Below are 16,652 nucleotides of genomic sequence, written 5' to 3'. Positions count from 1 at the left end.
TGGAAGTGGGTGAGAGCACCACAGAACTGTCAATGAGCATCGGCCAGCAAAAGGGAGCTTGCTTTTGACAGCTGTCTAAAAGCCGCCAGTACCCAGTGTCTCAGTCCGTTCCTCTCAGCTTTGTGGTAACTTTTACACATGTGAGAGAAGGGGGCCGTTTACATGCCACTTGCTGGCAGTTATTGTCCATTCACAATAAGACTCCTCTGTGATTATGGCTGTTAAAAATGAGTTAGGTGAACCACCATATAAAACAGGATCTACCGTATATGGGACCTAGGTTAGTTATCCCCAGATAATTGCGAGGCAGTTTTTAGTTACTTTAGAAAGATTAGGATAGATGAAAGACGATCCCTGAACTTTCAGAAATTTTCTCTGGAACTGACTCATTGCTTGGAGTGTCTGGGTCTGGGCCCGGACATGTCACAGGGCAGAATATTTCATACAGTAGATTGACTCTCAGGTTAAAACTTTTCAATCCAGAAGCTGTCCGATTTTATCCTTCTGCATAAGACTTCTGGGGCTGATAGTAGCCTCCTTTAAGGCAATTTCACTCCAGATATTCCACTCAATATTCTGTCATTTTGAGATAAATTTGGTCTGATCTCTGAATAGATCAAATTGGTTATTGCTAAAACCAAGTTCCCCCTGGCTTGGTAGCTCAGGAATCTGGCTCTGGAGTCAAGGAAGGTCTTTCTTTCCATTATTTTGAAGATTCTCATGACAGACATAAGCTTGTTGAGCAAGGGGGAGACCTTGGCACCTTGTCAGTGCAGGAAGCTTGGTTGTCAGGAATTTATTCTCTTGATAAAAATCTTGCAGCTTTAGGTGACTTCACTGTCCCTTCATCATCAGACTAACTGGTTGGGAACCATCTGATCTGGATCCAGTCAGACAACACCACAGTGTTGGCTTACAGCAATTATTAGAGAGAAAACAGAAGTTTTGCTGCGGCAAAGGAGGTAGAGTGGATCCTGTCCAGGACAGAACTTCATGTTCCAGCCTTGTCAGCCATGCACATTCCAGGTGTAGACTGTGCAGCCTACTGCACTGTTAACAGTCTGTGGATTAAACCGTCTTGACACTGTTCATTTCTGAGCCATAGAATTCTATGGAACTGTCATCTAAACATCACCAGCATCAGGAGTTGGTTTGGTTTAATAGATGTCTATGGGCACCAGCTGTCCAAGCACAGAAAATAGGAGGAAGATTTTGAATTCTGTCAACATTGTGACACACCTTGTATTTGAGATTAAAATATATGTAAAACAGTGAGCTTATCTTACTTGCTACCATTAGATACCATTAGATCTACCATTAAAAGCATTTGTTATAGCCATCTGATAAGTGCAAAAAAAAAGTATATTTATGTGAGAAATTTGGAGCTATCCTGCGTACTTCCTGTGTTATCTCAAGGATAATAATAAGCCCCCTAATGCTGCATATGTATTTTTTATTTTGCATATGTGTTTGCATACAGTATATGTTTTTGGGTTTTTTTTTGCCCTGACATACTCTTTAGGGTAAGTATGCATATGGAGTGGGAGATAATGTGTTATTTAGGTCTGGGGGCTAGGTAGAAAGAATAAGGGCCTATCTACAATTTTTCATTTTTAAGAATAATTAATCTTTAAATAAGGTTGAACATATTGCACAGGAAGGATTGTTGTTTTTCTAAAATTGGATTAGCTTTGTGTTATAAATCAGTTTAATGCAAATTGTTCTTAGCATAGTTTATATTAATTTTAAGAAAATACTTGTTGCATCATAAATGTATGTTTGGTTTCTCTAGGTCTTCTGCGAGACAGTCTTGAATCTTACGATGTAGCGTTTTACTTGGCGGGTGTACCCCCTATAATTGGTGGAATTATTTTATGCCTTATTCCATGGGTGCATGAAAGGACTATACAGGGAAAAACTAAAGCTGTGGATGGAGAAAAAGAAGAGAGGAATATGGATTACGCTGCCAGCCCACTGAAACCTGGCACAGCTGAGAATGATAAAAAAGATGATGTCTCTGTAATTTAATTAGCATTTCTAATACAAATAACTGTTTTAATCTCTTTTTACCTTTTTTATGGTTTTTATGACAGTGACTGAATGTTGTAACTGGTGCTATAATGCCAAAGCTGTATGATCACGCTGAGCTGTTTTCTTGCACAACCCACTGAGCCTGACATGCCAAGATCCCTCTATGACAGCTCAGTGAAACTCCAAGCACATATGTGGTTGATGCCAGGACTAATGAGCTGGGAGCTGTGAATATCACAGAAAAGTATTATTTTTCATCAGGAAAATCCTGACTGCTCATTGCTTTACAGCATTGCAAGATTTGTTGTAATAACAACTGTATTCTTCAGTTTTGGTGACTCAACATGTTTGTTTTTGTTTACTAGATTTCAGTGCATGAAATTTTACCAGTTCTACAATGTGCAGAAGATTGGTGAAAATGTTTTAAAGAATAGCACATTTACAATATGACTTGTATTTTCAAACTCACCTCTGTTGTACCCAGACCGTTTTGTAAAAACATGATTGGAGACTCTTTCAAAGGCAGTTCCCCTCAATATTAAAACCTGGATTTGTAAGCAGACTCTATAGGCTGTGGTAGGGCAGCAGCTATTGTCCTGCACAAGAATGTTCACACTGATCAAGGTGCAGCAGCAGCACCTGTCCTTTCATTACCTATGGGTATTGGAATGGCTCCTTCCGCCTTGATGTACATACCACAGCCCTTTGCTAGTAGCATGTGCTTCTCGGACAACAGTCCAAGAGATCAGCATTCCAGCTGTCATCGCTTTAAATAGAGGTACTGCTACTACCTTCACAGGTTGGTATTTAATGTTATACTGTGGCGAAGATTCACTAAAACTTTTGTACACAGAATTTGGTGCAGCTGTGCATAGTAACCAATCAGCTTCTAGGTTTTATTTTCAAAGCTTAATTGAACAAGCTGAAGGTAGAAGCTGTTTGGCTACCATGCACAGCTGTATTAGGGCTCGTTCACACTTGGCTGTTTTACCAACGCTTGCCAAACGCCCCTATAGCGTTTGGCAAGCGTTGGTCCGGCGTTTGCGGAGCGTTTTTTAACGCTCAGCAAACGCTCCGCAAACGCCGCATGCGCGGTTTAGTGGCGGTTGCTAGGCATTTGCCGAGCGTTAATAACGCCCCACAAACGCCTATAATACAGTTTGAGTGGTGTTACCGCCCCGCAAACGCACCGCAAACGCCGGCCGGGCGTTTGCGGAGCGGCACCATAGACGAGAATAGGAGGCTTCAAAGCCTCCTGACTCGACCAGAGGCGTCTGTTTTGCCGCGACGCAACGCGACGCAAACGCTCCCGTTAGAACAGCACCATGTGCTATAATGTGCAGAATTGGCAGAGGCGTTTGGGAAGCGGTAAAAACGCTTCCCAAACGCCTCTCTGCCGCCTGCACACAAGGCTAGTGTGAACGTAGCCTTAGATTCTGTGTGCACCAGTTTTAGTAGATCTGCCCCTCTATGTTAAAGGATAAGTTCACCTTTTAGACAAAAATAATAAATGCACATTTTTTTGCAGGTAAAAAAATGTGTTTATTATTTTTGTCCACAGGAGCCTGGAAGGCATTGCACTAGCAATCAGTATCTGCAGGTCTCCTGCACACCTGTCAGAATATCTGCTTGCCATACGGGATGTACGAGCAAGCAGATATTCTGAAAGGCAGCTTCAATTAACTACTGCGGCGCTCCACAGCGCTGTGGTAGTTCATTGAAAACTACAAGTCCACAGCCGCTAAGGCTGTCAGGACTTGCAGTTCATTAATTCACGGAAGTCCGTATATGAATGATGCGGCTGTGTAGGTGGAGCCCCACGCAGCCGCGCTGTTTTCAAATTTGAGAGATAGTACGGGCAGACTTCTCTCTGTACTGTCTGTCAGAGGGAGGGGGGGGGGGGGGGGGCGGCAGCTGCGGCTATGGGAACATATAACATGTTTCACCCTAAAAACGGGTGGAACATGTAACATGTTCCCAAAGGTGAACGTATCCTTTAAGCCAATGGAGAGTGATAGATTAGATTTGCATTGCTCATCTTAGAAGTGTGACATGTGCTACTCTCAACAACTTTTGATCAAAGCTTTCAATTTTTTCAGTAGAACATATTAGATATATCTAAAATAATTTGTGCTTTTTATGTTAATTCCCCAAAATGTTTACTATGCATCCTTCCTCAGCCATCAAAACTGTGAATAATTTAGTTTCTTTAGGGTACTAAGACATGCTTAATGTTGACTATTCACTGTTAAATTGTTCTTACTGTATTATAGGTTGAAGCACCCAGTTGCCTTATACTGCAGAGTTGCTAGCAGCAAACTGACATATATATTCGCACACAGCTCTATATTGGCTATAAAGAGAGAAGTGGAATATGTCAATTTGCTTCTACAGTAAATTTTTGAAAATGCAACTACACTGTCCTTTAATGCAACTGCTCCTTGTAAATATTCTGTCTACTGGAAAAATCACCCCCAAGAAAATTTGCAATAAGCCCAATGCTATTACAAAAGAACATGTCTTCTTTGTAACTTCATATCAAATTGAAAATATAATTCCAGACTGAAATTTCAGCAGAATGTGAAATCTGGTTTCTGGACTCCAGGAGGGAGATCAGTTGATTGGAGCTCCCATGATGCCCTCCAGGTCTAATTAGCAATATCAGTTATTTTGACCAGTTCACTAGTCAAAGTAGATTCATAATTTCTGCAGTGGGAATGTGGCACATCCAGCATATGTGTCTTGTTGCTGGTGTCCCAGATAATAGAGCCTGTAATGTTTAATCACTCATCAAACTGCTCTCTGTTGAGTGTTGGGTAATATTTTTGGAGCAGTGCAAATTAAAATGTTTGTTAATGCAATATTAATTTCCTTTTAACTGATAAAAGATGTAGCAAGAGCCATTTCGCCTTCTGTACATACAGCATATTTACCAAAGATTTTACAGCACTAAGATCATTCTTTATGATCACCTTAGCTTTAAATTGAATTCCTGCTTCTCATATTCATTGTGAATTTGTACAAAGCTGTTAACAATATGTATTTTAATTTGAAGGGCAAATGATAATTTACAAAATGTGAAACAGTACGTACAAGTTGGTTTGGCATATAACTTTTATACTGCAGCATCTTTATGTGAAGTGTGCCTTTTGTAATGTGGAAACAATTTTTTAGGCTAAATTGCGTTGTAAGGAATATAGCCTATTAGTTCCTTAAAAGTCAAAGTTAACAGTTATGTGACCAGATTGTATTGAAGTGAAATACATATTTTGGACATTGGTTACATAGCTACATACATAGTAAGCTTGCTTTGCATTGGAAGAAAAGTAGCCTTTCTTACTATGACTAGTTGTGCTTAAGAATTAGTATTCCCATGTTTCTTTTCAACAGTCTGCCTTCGACTATGCTGCTGTGATCATCAAACATAATTTGTGCCTTAAGCTCAAAATACACTTTACCATTCATCTGTTCTATCTTAGCACAAGCACCAAGAAGCATATATTACGTTATCCAAAGAATCTTGGGAGTTTTGCACTTTGCACTATCAATGTAGGCTGGAGGGAATGCTTTACTGTGGAATATCTGGCCTATATAGATCCAGGTTTTCAGTCTGGTAAGCAGGGAACTTTAAAATGCCAAAGACTTTTTGTGAATAACAATGTGACCACCTCATCATACAGACTTTATCTTTTTTAAGTTGCTTTAGAAGCAATATTTGATGTTGCAGATATTTATGTAAAATTCACCATGAGCCTAGGTTCACATCAGTGCGGGTTTGCAGCTCGTGTTTGCGCAGGAACGGCAGCCCATTCATTTGAATGGGCTGCCGTGTCTGTGTTTTCCACAAAAAAGGTGCTTGCACCTTTTTCAAAACCCAGCTGCAGTGAAATAGCTTTTGCAGCATGCGATTTTTTTCTGTGGTTCCCACACCCGCAAACTCATTGTGGGTTGAAATGTGTGGGGCTGCCATTAGGAATGAATGGCAGCCCCGTGCATCTCTACAGAGCAGTGCGATTTGGCTGCAGGTGGTTGCGGGTGCAGGAACTGCTCTGATTCCTGTACCCGCAACTACCTGCTCAAGTATGAACCTAGCCTGAAAGTTAAAGCTATTCTATACTAGCCAAAAATATAACATACATTTTTTAACAGTGTCGCACATTGCAATAATATTGTTAATTTAAAAAAAACCTACCTTTTTGTTGAAAAAAAATGGAAACAGGTCTCCCTCTGGTCGCCGGTCACATGATCTTTGCCATAAGCACGGAAAAGTTTGCAATCAAACAGACCCTCCAGTTTGGCAAGGGCCATAGTGCCAATGCTTTAGCATTTGTCACATGACCAGCTGACAAAGGGGCTCCAAATACTGGTTTCTCCAATAATGTTTTTCACAACTAAAGGCAGCCCTAGATGGATCAAAATCTGCTAGTTCAGCAGGAACCTGCTGAATTTTGATCCATATATAGGCAGACTGGTTGTACTTAAGTCGATCTATCGACTGACATCAGTAGAACCAGCCTGTTGGTTTTTTTTATATGATTACTGCTGCTGGCTATTGTATTCTGATGGTGGTGAAACTTTCCACTGTCAGGATAAAATAGCACAGTAAGAGGGATTCCCTCATCAACACTGAATTTGTCAACCCATGGTTGAAGGAAAGAAAATTGCTTAATCTATGGGCAGTCTTAGTTGGCAATTCTTTAATAAAAAGGAACAGCACTGCTAAAATAGCTGTCCTGCATTTGCTGAGAAGAAAGGTCTGTTTTAGGATTTATTGTGTAAACTATTTCATATCTTCATTGTAATTGCAATACAATCCATTGCTGCATGTATCTTCATATTTTAGAAAAATAATGACTGATACTTGCCTTTATGTTTGTTTCTTGACTGAAAAAAGATAATTTAAGCTTGAATGGAAGTTAAAGATTGATATGTTGTGCCTTATTTTGCTAAATTTTACACATTTAAAAGCTTTTTTATTATAAATCCAGATAGTTTTTCATATCAAATTGATCTGTTTTTTACAAGTTAGTTTGTTGAAACCCTATATGGAGCCAGTAACAGATTATTATATTAGCGAAAGCCTTGTAATTATTCATAAGAATACAAAGCTTCCTGAGCAGTGCTCAGCCTGACTCGATTTTGTTTCAGGAACGGGACAAGAAATCCCTGTGCCACTGCTGGACCACACACCTGTATACTGTATGTAGCTGATGCTACATACAGTTTATATAGCGCTAACAATGTGTAATAGTGAAGAAAATAGATTGTTTGGACCACGTTGGTCCAAATGAATTATTTAAAGTTAAATAAAGTCTGGAGTTAGGCTTTAATATGACCTTGTTGTTCTAGTTATGAGAAATAGTGAATAACACTTAAAATTTCCAGAAATGAAGATAAAAACTTTCCAATATAAGCTTTGCCCCACAGTTATGTCAGCTCTGTTAAATGTACATTTAACATTTCTAATAGAAGAAATGACCAAGTGCCTGGATTGCAGTCAGGACAGAAATAGCACTTATACATATAAAATTCTTGAAATGACATTCAGCATCCTCTGCTTTGATATTACTAAGTGTTTATCTGTCTGAGTTTGAAGCTTTGCTTACGTCTCTCTAGCTGTTCAAATCTAAAAGGCCAACTCCACGTAAATATTTTAGTTTTGCATAGATATTGGAAGGTAGAATCACTCACCAATTTCCTTATCACTTGGAGAAAGAAGAGGTTCAATTACCTATCACCCCTCCTACAATGCCATAACAAAGCAGCCACTCTTTCAGGTGGAACCCCTGGTTATAATGAATCCATGCTGGAAGAGTGACACAACTGATCTTATAAAAGCCATGCCAGGGAATTATGGTGATCATACTTCTTGTGTTTGTAGTATTTGTGTGATAGAAGAAGCCGGCGAGTAATTCAACTTTTCAGCAACCACACAAAGCTGGGATTACTGTTTTGGGTGAGGATTGCTGTTAAAACAAGCTGTATGAGGATGACTGTAAAATAGTCCAAGTTGTTTTTTGTTTTCTTTGTAATAATTCCCATGATCCCTGGGGAACATTGTGCAACATATACCAATACTGCACCTGATTCTCCTGATCATCACGTTAACTAAAACTTCTTAGTTCCCATTCACATGATTGTGGTACATTGATGCATTAACATTAGTTTGTGTTGCATTAAGACAGCCATTTGAATGAGCTGACTAACGCAACAAAAAAGACGCATGTAACATTTTTGGCAGTGTAATGCAACACAAAGCATGTTCATCGGCAAGGTGCTTATGGGCGAGACATTCAGAATGAATATAATGTGTGTTGCCAAGCATTGTAGTAATCGCAACACAATAGTGTGAATGGGCCCTTAAATACTCATCATCATTAGGATAGTAAAGAGTCCTGTTATTTCATATCTAATCTATTTATTGTGCCATGTCTGGCAGCCAACCAGTGTTTGATAGACAGTAATTGAATCATGAGGAATCCAGTCATATGATGGCTATATTTGTAAAGCTGCCATACACATTACAATCTGATTGTACATTCAACTATGCTTAGGCCTAATGAAAAAAAAACTAACCTATACTATTGCCTACAACATCAGACAAATTGTATCAATACATATAATCACTTACATTTAGATTTCCGTGCAATTTTATATGCATTTACTGGATTTTGGAAAGTGTGGCCAGCTTAAAATATAACCAAAGGCAAAACCCTTTTTTTTTTTTTTGTTAAGGTTTGGACAGAGTAAAGAGGGATTGGAACATCTGTCAGGTTTTTATTGCTGTCTGTGCCCCTGTTAAGGAGATTCACCTCTCTTTGTCCTGTTTACCATTATCATTGAAAGTGAAAGTAAAAGAACATCCCAAATTTTGGGTTTTCCCCAGAACAGTGATAAAGGGGAAATATTCCAATGGGGACACTAGTTCTGATGACCCCAATAATAACCTGACAACTGGAGATTCCTTCACATTGGAGGGATTTCCACTCACTTCCTGTTTTAGCTATGGGACACAAAGTAAAGGGAAATCTACGCAGTGGAACAGATAGCAAAAAAGAAAAACTGATAGGGGTTCCTTCCTTACTCCGTCCAAAATAAATGAGAGCCTTTTTGCCTTTAGTTCTACGTAGTAACAAAGTTCCTCTTGCTGGTAAATGTTCAGATCTGGATGCTGGCATAGATAGATATTTTTTATTTGCAACAACTGTGTTATTTAAAGTTGTATATCAAATATCAAAATCTAATTTCAATTTCATGCCGTTCAGCCTATATTAACTATAGCATTATAGCATATGTTAAGAAGTGCTTCTATGTATATAGAAACTAAAATAGTTCAGTCTGTATTCAATAAGTTTTGTGTAATAAATGACTAAAGTTGAATCGCATTGTTTCTTTGAATTTTATAGAGAGAGAAAGTGGGAAGAACACTCATTAGAAAGTAAACCCATTTTTAGTTTATCATGGAAAATATAAATGTTTACATTTCTAGAACATGAGTTACAGTATGGAATAATAATATTATTGATAGAATATTATTTGACATTTCTAGAAAAATCATTCAGGATTTCCATGATGGAAATAGATGACCCTTCCTAACCCAGTTTTCTGTTGTGGTAATTGATGTAGATAAATTACATTACAGATACACAAGCTATGAATAACAGAATTGTCAAAATGAAAAGTTACAATCATTTAAGACCGAATATTCAGATTATTGCATAAACCCAATAGATTGTTCCCTTGATGTCCTTGTGGAAACTTGTCAAATACTGTATATAAGGTACGTCCAAAAATACTACCATGCTACAATGGTTCTAAAGGCAAAACTGCATTCTTTGCATTAAGGTAAAAAACCTTCATGTGTCTGTGCCCCCCCCCCCTCCTCCAAACACTGAGCCTGATCTTAATCCAGCACTGTAGCTGTCTACAGCAGCTATTCTCCCCACTCAGCATTGGCTCCTGCTGCAGTGGAGTTGAGCCACATTGTGTGTGTCTATAGATGCACACAGTCTGGCTCGGGATTGACCCCGTATATTTGCCCCATAGCAAGTGGCTTGCTATGGGGGCAGACACAGAAGAGGAGAAGCAAAGATCGCTGGCGGGGGACTGCAGAAGAGATGGTTCGTGGCCACTTTATGGAATACCAATACACAGAGCAGGTAAGTATAACATGTTTATTAATTTAATTGAAAAAAACAAGCTTTACAGTCATTTTAAGCTACAACATCATCTGAACTCAGGAAAGTGATTTGGTCATGTTAGTGTGGTCAAAACATGATCATTTCAGATACAGAATTGTGTGTTTTCATTTGTTCACACAAGGTCTTTGTAAAGAGGTTAATTTTCTCCATACTCTGCTGATAAACTGAGATGTAGCATTCTAAACACAAGTGGCTAAACTGAAATATACTGCTATTGATATACTAAAACTGGAGAATGCAAAATCTGGTGCAGCTGTGTATGGTAGCCAGTCAGCTTCTAACTTAACCACTTGCCTACCGGGCACTTTTCCTGCCTTCCTACCCAGACCAATTTTCAGCTTTCATTGCTGTTGCACTTTGAATGACAATTGCGTGGTCATGCAACATTGTACCCATATGAAATTTTTATCATTTTTTTCACACAAATAGAGCTTTCCTTTGGTGGGATTTAATTACCACTGGGTTTTTATTTTTTGCACTGTAAATGAAAAAACAGCAAAAAAAAAAAAGATTTTTATTATAAAATGTTTCTCCTTTACTGATGTGCATTGATGAGGGTGCACTGATAGGCAGCACTGATGGGCACTGATAGGCCTATCAGTGCCCATCATTGCTGCATTTCAGTGCATCATCAGTGCCTCCTCATCAATGCCCACCAGTGCCACCTTATCAGCACCACCACATCAGTGCTACCTATCAGTGCCCATGAGTGCTGATGGGCACTGATGAGGCGGCACTGATAGGTAGCACTGATGTGGCGGTGCTGATAAGGCACCACTGGTGGGCATTGATGAGGAGGCACTGATGATGCACTGAAATGCAGCAATAATGGACACTGATAGGTGGTACTAATGGGTGGCACTGACTGATAGCACCGACTGGAGGCACTGACATACAGCACTGATGGGCGGCATTGCTGGGTACTACTAGGTGGCACTGATAATCAGTGCCCTGATTATTAGTGCAGATCTCCCGTCACATTTGCCAGTTATCGGCAGTACTTTCCTCACGCTGTGACAGGATGAGGAAAGTGCAGCCGATAACCGGCAACTGTATTTACATTGTGATCAGTTGTGTCCCCCTGGGGGTGCGAAGGGGGCGCGGTCTGGGAGGATGTGCATGGACACCCTCCCAGAACTTGACAACCGCACTGTAGCCGTGTTTCGGCTATAGTGCAGTTGGGAAGCGGTTAAAACCTGGAAGGTGATTGGTTTCTATGCAGAGGTGCACCAGATTTTATACTCTCCAGTTTTAGTAAATCAACCCCACTATATTGTTCAGCACTCTTGCCCAATAACATAAGAAATCCATAACTGAATTCCAGTTGCACACAGTAGATGATGTAAATACATATTATAACAAAAGTAAAGATCAATGTATTTCATGCCATGACCCAGTTAATGCAGTATCTTCAAACTACACACATGTGTATTGCCAAAAAGCCTTCATCTGCAACAGCCCTAAACTTGGTATAAGTTGTCCTATCAAATTGCAAGTTAACTCTTTCTGTTCCAGATTTTCTTATAGAAATTCATATCACGATATTAACCACTTCAATACAGGGCACTTTTACCCCCTTCCTGCCCAGGCCAATTTTCAGGTTTTAGCGCTCTCACACTTTGAATAATAATTGCATGGTCATGCAACATTGTACCCAAACTAAAATTTTATCATTTTGTTCACACAACTGCAGCTTTCTTTTGGTGGTATTTAATCACCGCTGGGGTTTTTATTTTTTGCTAAATTAACAAAAAAAGACTGAAAACTTAGAAAAAAACATAATTCTTTGTTTCTGTTATAAAAGTTTGTAAATAAATAATTGTTCTTCAAAAATGTAGGCCAAGATGTATTCTGCTATATTTCTTTGGTGAAATTAACCCAAATCAATGTTTATTATTTAGTCTGTAGGAAAGTTATAGAGTTCACAAACTATGGGATAGATCTGAAAATTGATCAGTCCTGAAGTACTGACAGCCAATCTAATTTCCCAAAAATGTCAGAACAGTACAGATATCCCCCAAATGACCCCTTTTTGCAAAGTAGACAGTCTGACGTACTTCATAAGAGGCATGGTGAGTTTTTTGAAGTTGTAATTTTTTTGTCATAATTTTTCGGATAATGAAGAAATTAAAATTAACAGGTGTGGCAGTGATCAGGGACACTGACTGGTGACAGTACGAAAAAAAAAATTATATTTTTTTTATTTTATTTTTTTTAATTGAATTTTTTTTCTTTTTTTAAGATTTTTTTTTCATATTACACTGTGACCAAAGTAGTATAATGTTACCATAGTAACATTGTACTACTTTGGGGAAGTGATCAGTATTTTTTTTTAATACAATTTGAATGCTTATAGCAAATAATTTGTTTGCTATAAGCAAGCATTTAACTGAATGAAATCGACTCATTCAGGTTTCTTTGTTGTGATTAGCTTTGATTGGCCACAGCTAATCACTTGACACAGATGGGCTGTGATTGGCCCAGCCTGTGCATGTGATCACTGTGACCATTCACAACTTCACACACTTGTATACAATACATGGCATGAAAGGAAGCCATCCATTGTATACAACTGTCATGTGACCTGCTGTGATTGGTCACAGCAGGTCACATGATACTGGCAATGGGGCCGGTACACAGATCTGTCATCGGCCATGTCCGAGGTACACAGCCGGTGACAGATAACACCACAGCGTGGCCCTGTGGGCACTCGCAAAGCACAATCCAGGAAGGACGTCATATGACGCCCTCCCAGAGGGACGAGAGGTTTGCCCGGCCGTCATTTGACTATAGACCGGGTGGGAAGTAATTAAAGGCTATATACCATAATCCAAATCTTTGGTTTGTGTAAGAAATGTACAATATAAAATACTTATGGCAAAAGAATTACATGGATAGCAGTCATAGCCAATATGTGTAACAGTGAACATGCTTCCTAGTACACAGTGGGGTTTATTTACTAAAGCTGGACAGTGCAAAATCAGGCTCACTTATGCATAGAAATCAGCTTCCAGGTTTTATTGCCAAAGCTTAATAGAACAAGCTGAGGTTTGAAGCCAATTGGTTTCTATGCAGCAGTGAGTCTAATTTTGCACTCTCCAACTTTAGTAAATAAACCCCATTGGTAACTTAAATTGGAGCTGATCTTTGCTTAAACAGTATCATGAAAAAATCCATTCTGTCCGGAATTCTATCTGAGGTATAGCAGTGCAAAAAAAAAAGGAAAGACGTTATTCCCACATATGGAATTGAAGGCTGTAAATATTTTCATTCAAACGTTTCACATAGAGTCCACCAAATCTGTCATAGCCTCCCTGGATCAGGGAGACTTTTTAGCCTCTGTGGTGTCAAGGATGCGTACTTACATGGCCCCATTTTTCTGGCGCATCAACACCAACGTTTTTGCCTGTGGCCAATCAGCACTAAGTTTGAAGCCGTATTGTTTGGCCTGCGATTTCAGCAAGGTTCTGGCCCCTGTGCTGGCCTCGCTACACTCAAAAGGTATTCCTACAACATGGAACATGTGGATCCAATACCTCTCTGTGCCTTAATGACGCTCATCTAGTCTTTCCTTTCTACTCTTTCCTTTGTTCTTTTTACTCTTTTTGTACTGTTCTGCATTGTATATTTTATGTTGGCAAGGCGATATATACTTGACCTTGAATTGGCCACGATATATGACTTGTCTTAACTGCCAATTGTTGCGGCAGACTTTGTTATTTTGGTGTTTCTATCTGTATATACGATGGAACATTGTTCAATGATATTGCTTGTTTTACTTATGTCTTTTTCCTTTGTAAAATTATTCAATAAAAACCATTGAAATAGAAAGTGTTTCTACTGTGAAATAACTAAAGTACCTCATATTGAGGGAACGTTCAGCTCAAATTCAGTCAATGCAATGCAGACAGTCCAGACCGTACAAAAGTCTGGATCCTGAAAATCTAAAAACCAGTACCAGAACTAACACATTGCTTTCTGGCTTTCATCCTAGACACAGCTCAATAAAAGCTTCTGATACTCCATTCCCAAACTTGGACTCTACAGTTAAGACAATATTATATTGTGAGACAAACTGGTTCAGTCTCCAGACCTCTAGGGGTTTATTTACTAAAGCTAGAGAGTCCAAAATCAGACTCCCTTCTGCATAGAAACCAATCAGCTTCCAGGTTTCATTGCCAAAGCTTCATTGAACAAGCTGAGGTTAGAAGCTGATTGGTTTCTATGCAGAAGGGAGTCTGATTTTGGACTCTCCAGCTTTAGTAAATAAACCCCCTAGTGTCAAACACATGGCCTGCTGGCCCGCTGCATATGACCCACAAGCTATTGGACACCAGTTAATCAGCAGTGTGGGTGTTAGAATGCTCTCTGTGCTCCAGCACCCGGCACTGAAAAAAAGACTATTGTGAGATGGTGTTACCTTAGCCTGTGGAGAGAGAGCAGTGTGGAAGCATGCGGTCAAGTAAGCGATCACCAATGTGTTGGTAGATGGGGAAGATAGCTTGCACTGCCATGTCCACCAATGGGGAGGGTGATGGGGAGGGTTACCTTTTACTGCCATGACCACTAGTTAACTGCCCCCACATTGATGGTCAGGGCAGTGAAAGTTAATCTCCCATCCCACACATACTAGTGGTGGCACTCACCAAAATAGTGCAATCGTGATAATAATATAAAATATCTATTACAAGTACTTATATAGCACCGTCAATTTACAGTGCCTTACACACACATATATATATATATATATATATATATATATATAATTCATTCACATCAGTCCCTAACCCTCAAGGGGCGTAAAATCTAAGGTCCCTATCTTATATTCATACATTCATATACTGTACTAGAACCAATTTAGGCAGGATCCCATTAACCTACCAGCATTTCTTTGGAGTGTTGGAGGAAACCAGAGTTCCCGGAGAAAACCCACATAAGCAAAGGGAGAACTTGCAAACTCCAGGCAGAGGGTGCCATGGTTGGGATTTCGAACAAAGGACCCTAGTACTGCCAGGCGGAAGTGCTAACCATGAATCGACATAGCATAAATATTGTGTCACAAAAAACGTGAAATCCAAAACACTCAACATCATTCTAATGTGACAGTCCAACTGGTGACTAATCCTTGCAACTCCAAATTGTGTGTTCCACCACCATGCATGGCTGAAATGGGAACTCACCAGATCAACTTGGCCAACAAAGTAGCCAGCAAGCTTGTAAACACAGATGCTGTATGCCTTAGGCGTTCCAAAGCCTGGAAGTGATGTCAGAGGAACTGGAAGTGCGGCTCGAGCCTCGATGCATTTCGTGCATAAAGCATCTTCAGGAAGCTTAGAGCCGCTGCCATGTTCCCGAATATTTATGGGAGGACCTCACTCATGATTGGTCACAATGGATATCAGTCATTCGCGGCTGCCATTTTACCAATGACATTTGGTTCATTAATGGGACAATTTGCCAGTATGTCGAACGGAAAAAAACCTGTATATATACATATGTCGATATGGCCAATTGATATAAAACCCCTAGTCCTCAAAAATCTAAACACGTTGCGTATGTTGGAGTTCCTTCACAATTGATTAGGGGACATTAACAACAATAAAAATAGAAATAAATAAAACATAAATACATATATTCCAATGACAAAAAAGGCTAATGTAAGTATTTGTAATAAGTACCTATACATAAACCATCTAATCTTATTATATCACAACCATATTAAAAAGAGAAAAATTCAATAATATTAAATAATAATAAAATCTAAAAATACTAAAATACTTACGGTATGTGTAAATTTATGTATTTTAGGTACTTATTTAGCACTGTCAGTTTACGCAGCATTTTACATATATACTGTACATTCACATCAGTTCCTAACCCTCAAGGGGTGTACAATCTAAGATCCTTAACTTATATTCATACATACACATACTAGGGCCAACTTAGACAGGAGCCAATTACCCTACCAGCATGTATTTGGAGTGTGGGAGGAAACCTGAGTACCTGGATGAAACCCACGCAGGCACAGGGAGAACATGCAAACTCCAGGCAGGTGGTGCCCTGGCTGGGATTCAAACTAGCAACCCTAGTACTACCAGGTGGAAGTGTTAACCAACTGTTGGCGCTGTATAAATCCTGTATATTAATAATAATAATAATAATTTAGCCACTGTGCTGCCCATATACATGACATGTCCTTCTATATATCACACCACACATAAAGCCAGAGCTCCACCTAGTGTATAAAACAATATTAACGTCATCTACACCAGGGAGAGGAAAAGCACCATATTTATCAGAAAGACTTTATTTCTTTAGGAAGGAATAATGCCATATAACCAATAATTCTGATTCATTATAAACTCAAATACATTACAAATCACTAAAAGCTACAAGAATGAATCAAGAAAAACCAGATAC

At 39.2% G+C, this 16,652-nt stretch overlaps 1 protein-coding gene across 1 annotated transcript in view; it reads left to right on the top strand.

The window, feature by feature from the left end:
* SLC16A10 (solute carrier family 16 member 10) overlaps positions 1–14,063 on the top strand; it is a 136,278-nt gene extending 122,215 nt beyond the window's left edge. The window contains exon 6 of the mRNA XM_089664525.1: positions 1,793–14,063. Coding sequence (XP_089520651.1) covers positions 1,793–2,028 — 236 coding nt within the window. The 3' untranslated portion in view covers positions 2,029–14,063. The remainder of the gene's footprint in view (positions 1–1,792) is intronic.
* Positions 14,064–16,652: the final 2,589 nt, after the last annotated feature.

The sequence above is a fragment of the Staurois parvus genome, unplaced genomic scaffold (genome assembly GCF_062004578.1).
Source record: "Staurois parvus isolate SC_StPar_1 unplaced genomic scaffold, SC_StPar_1.0 ptg000048l, whole genome shotgun sequence".
NCBI classification, from domain to species: domain Eukaryota; kingdom Metazoa; phylum Chordata; class Amphibia; order Anura; family Ranidae; genus Staurois; species Staurois parvus.
Note: the sequence above shows the minus strand (reverse complement) of the source record. Positions and strands in the feature narration are given on the sequence as shown.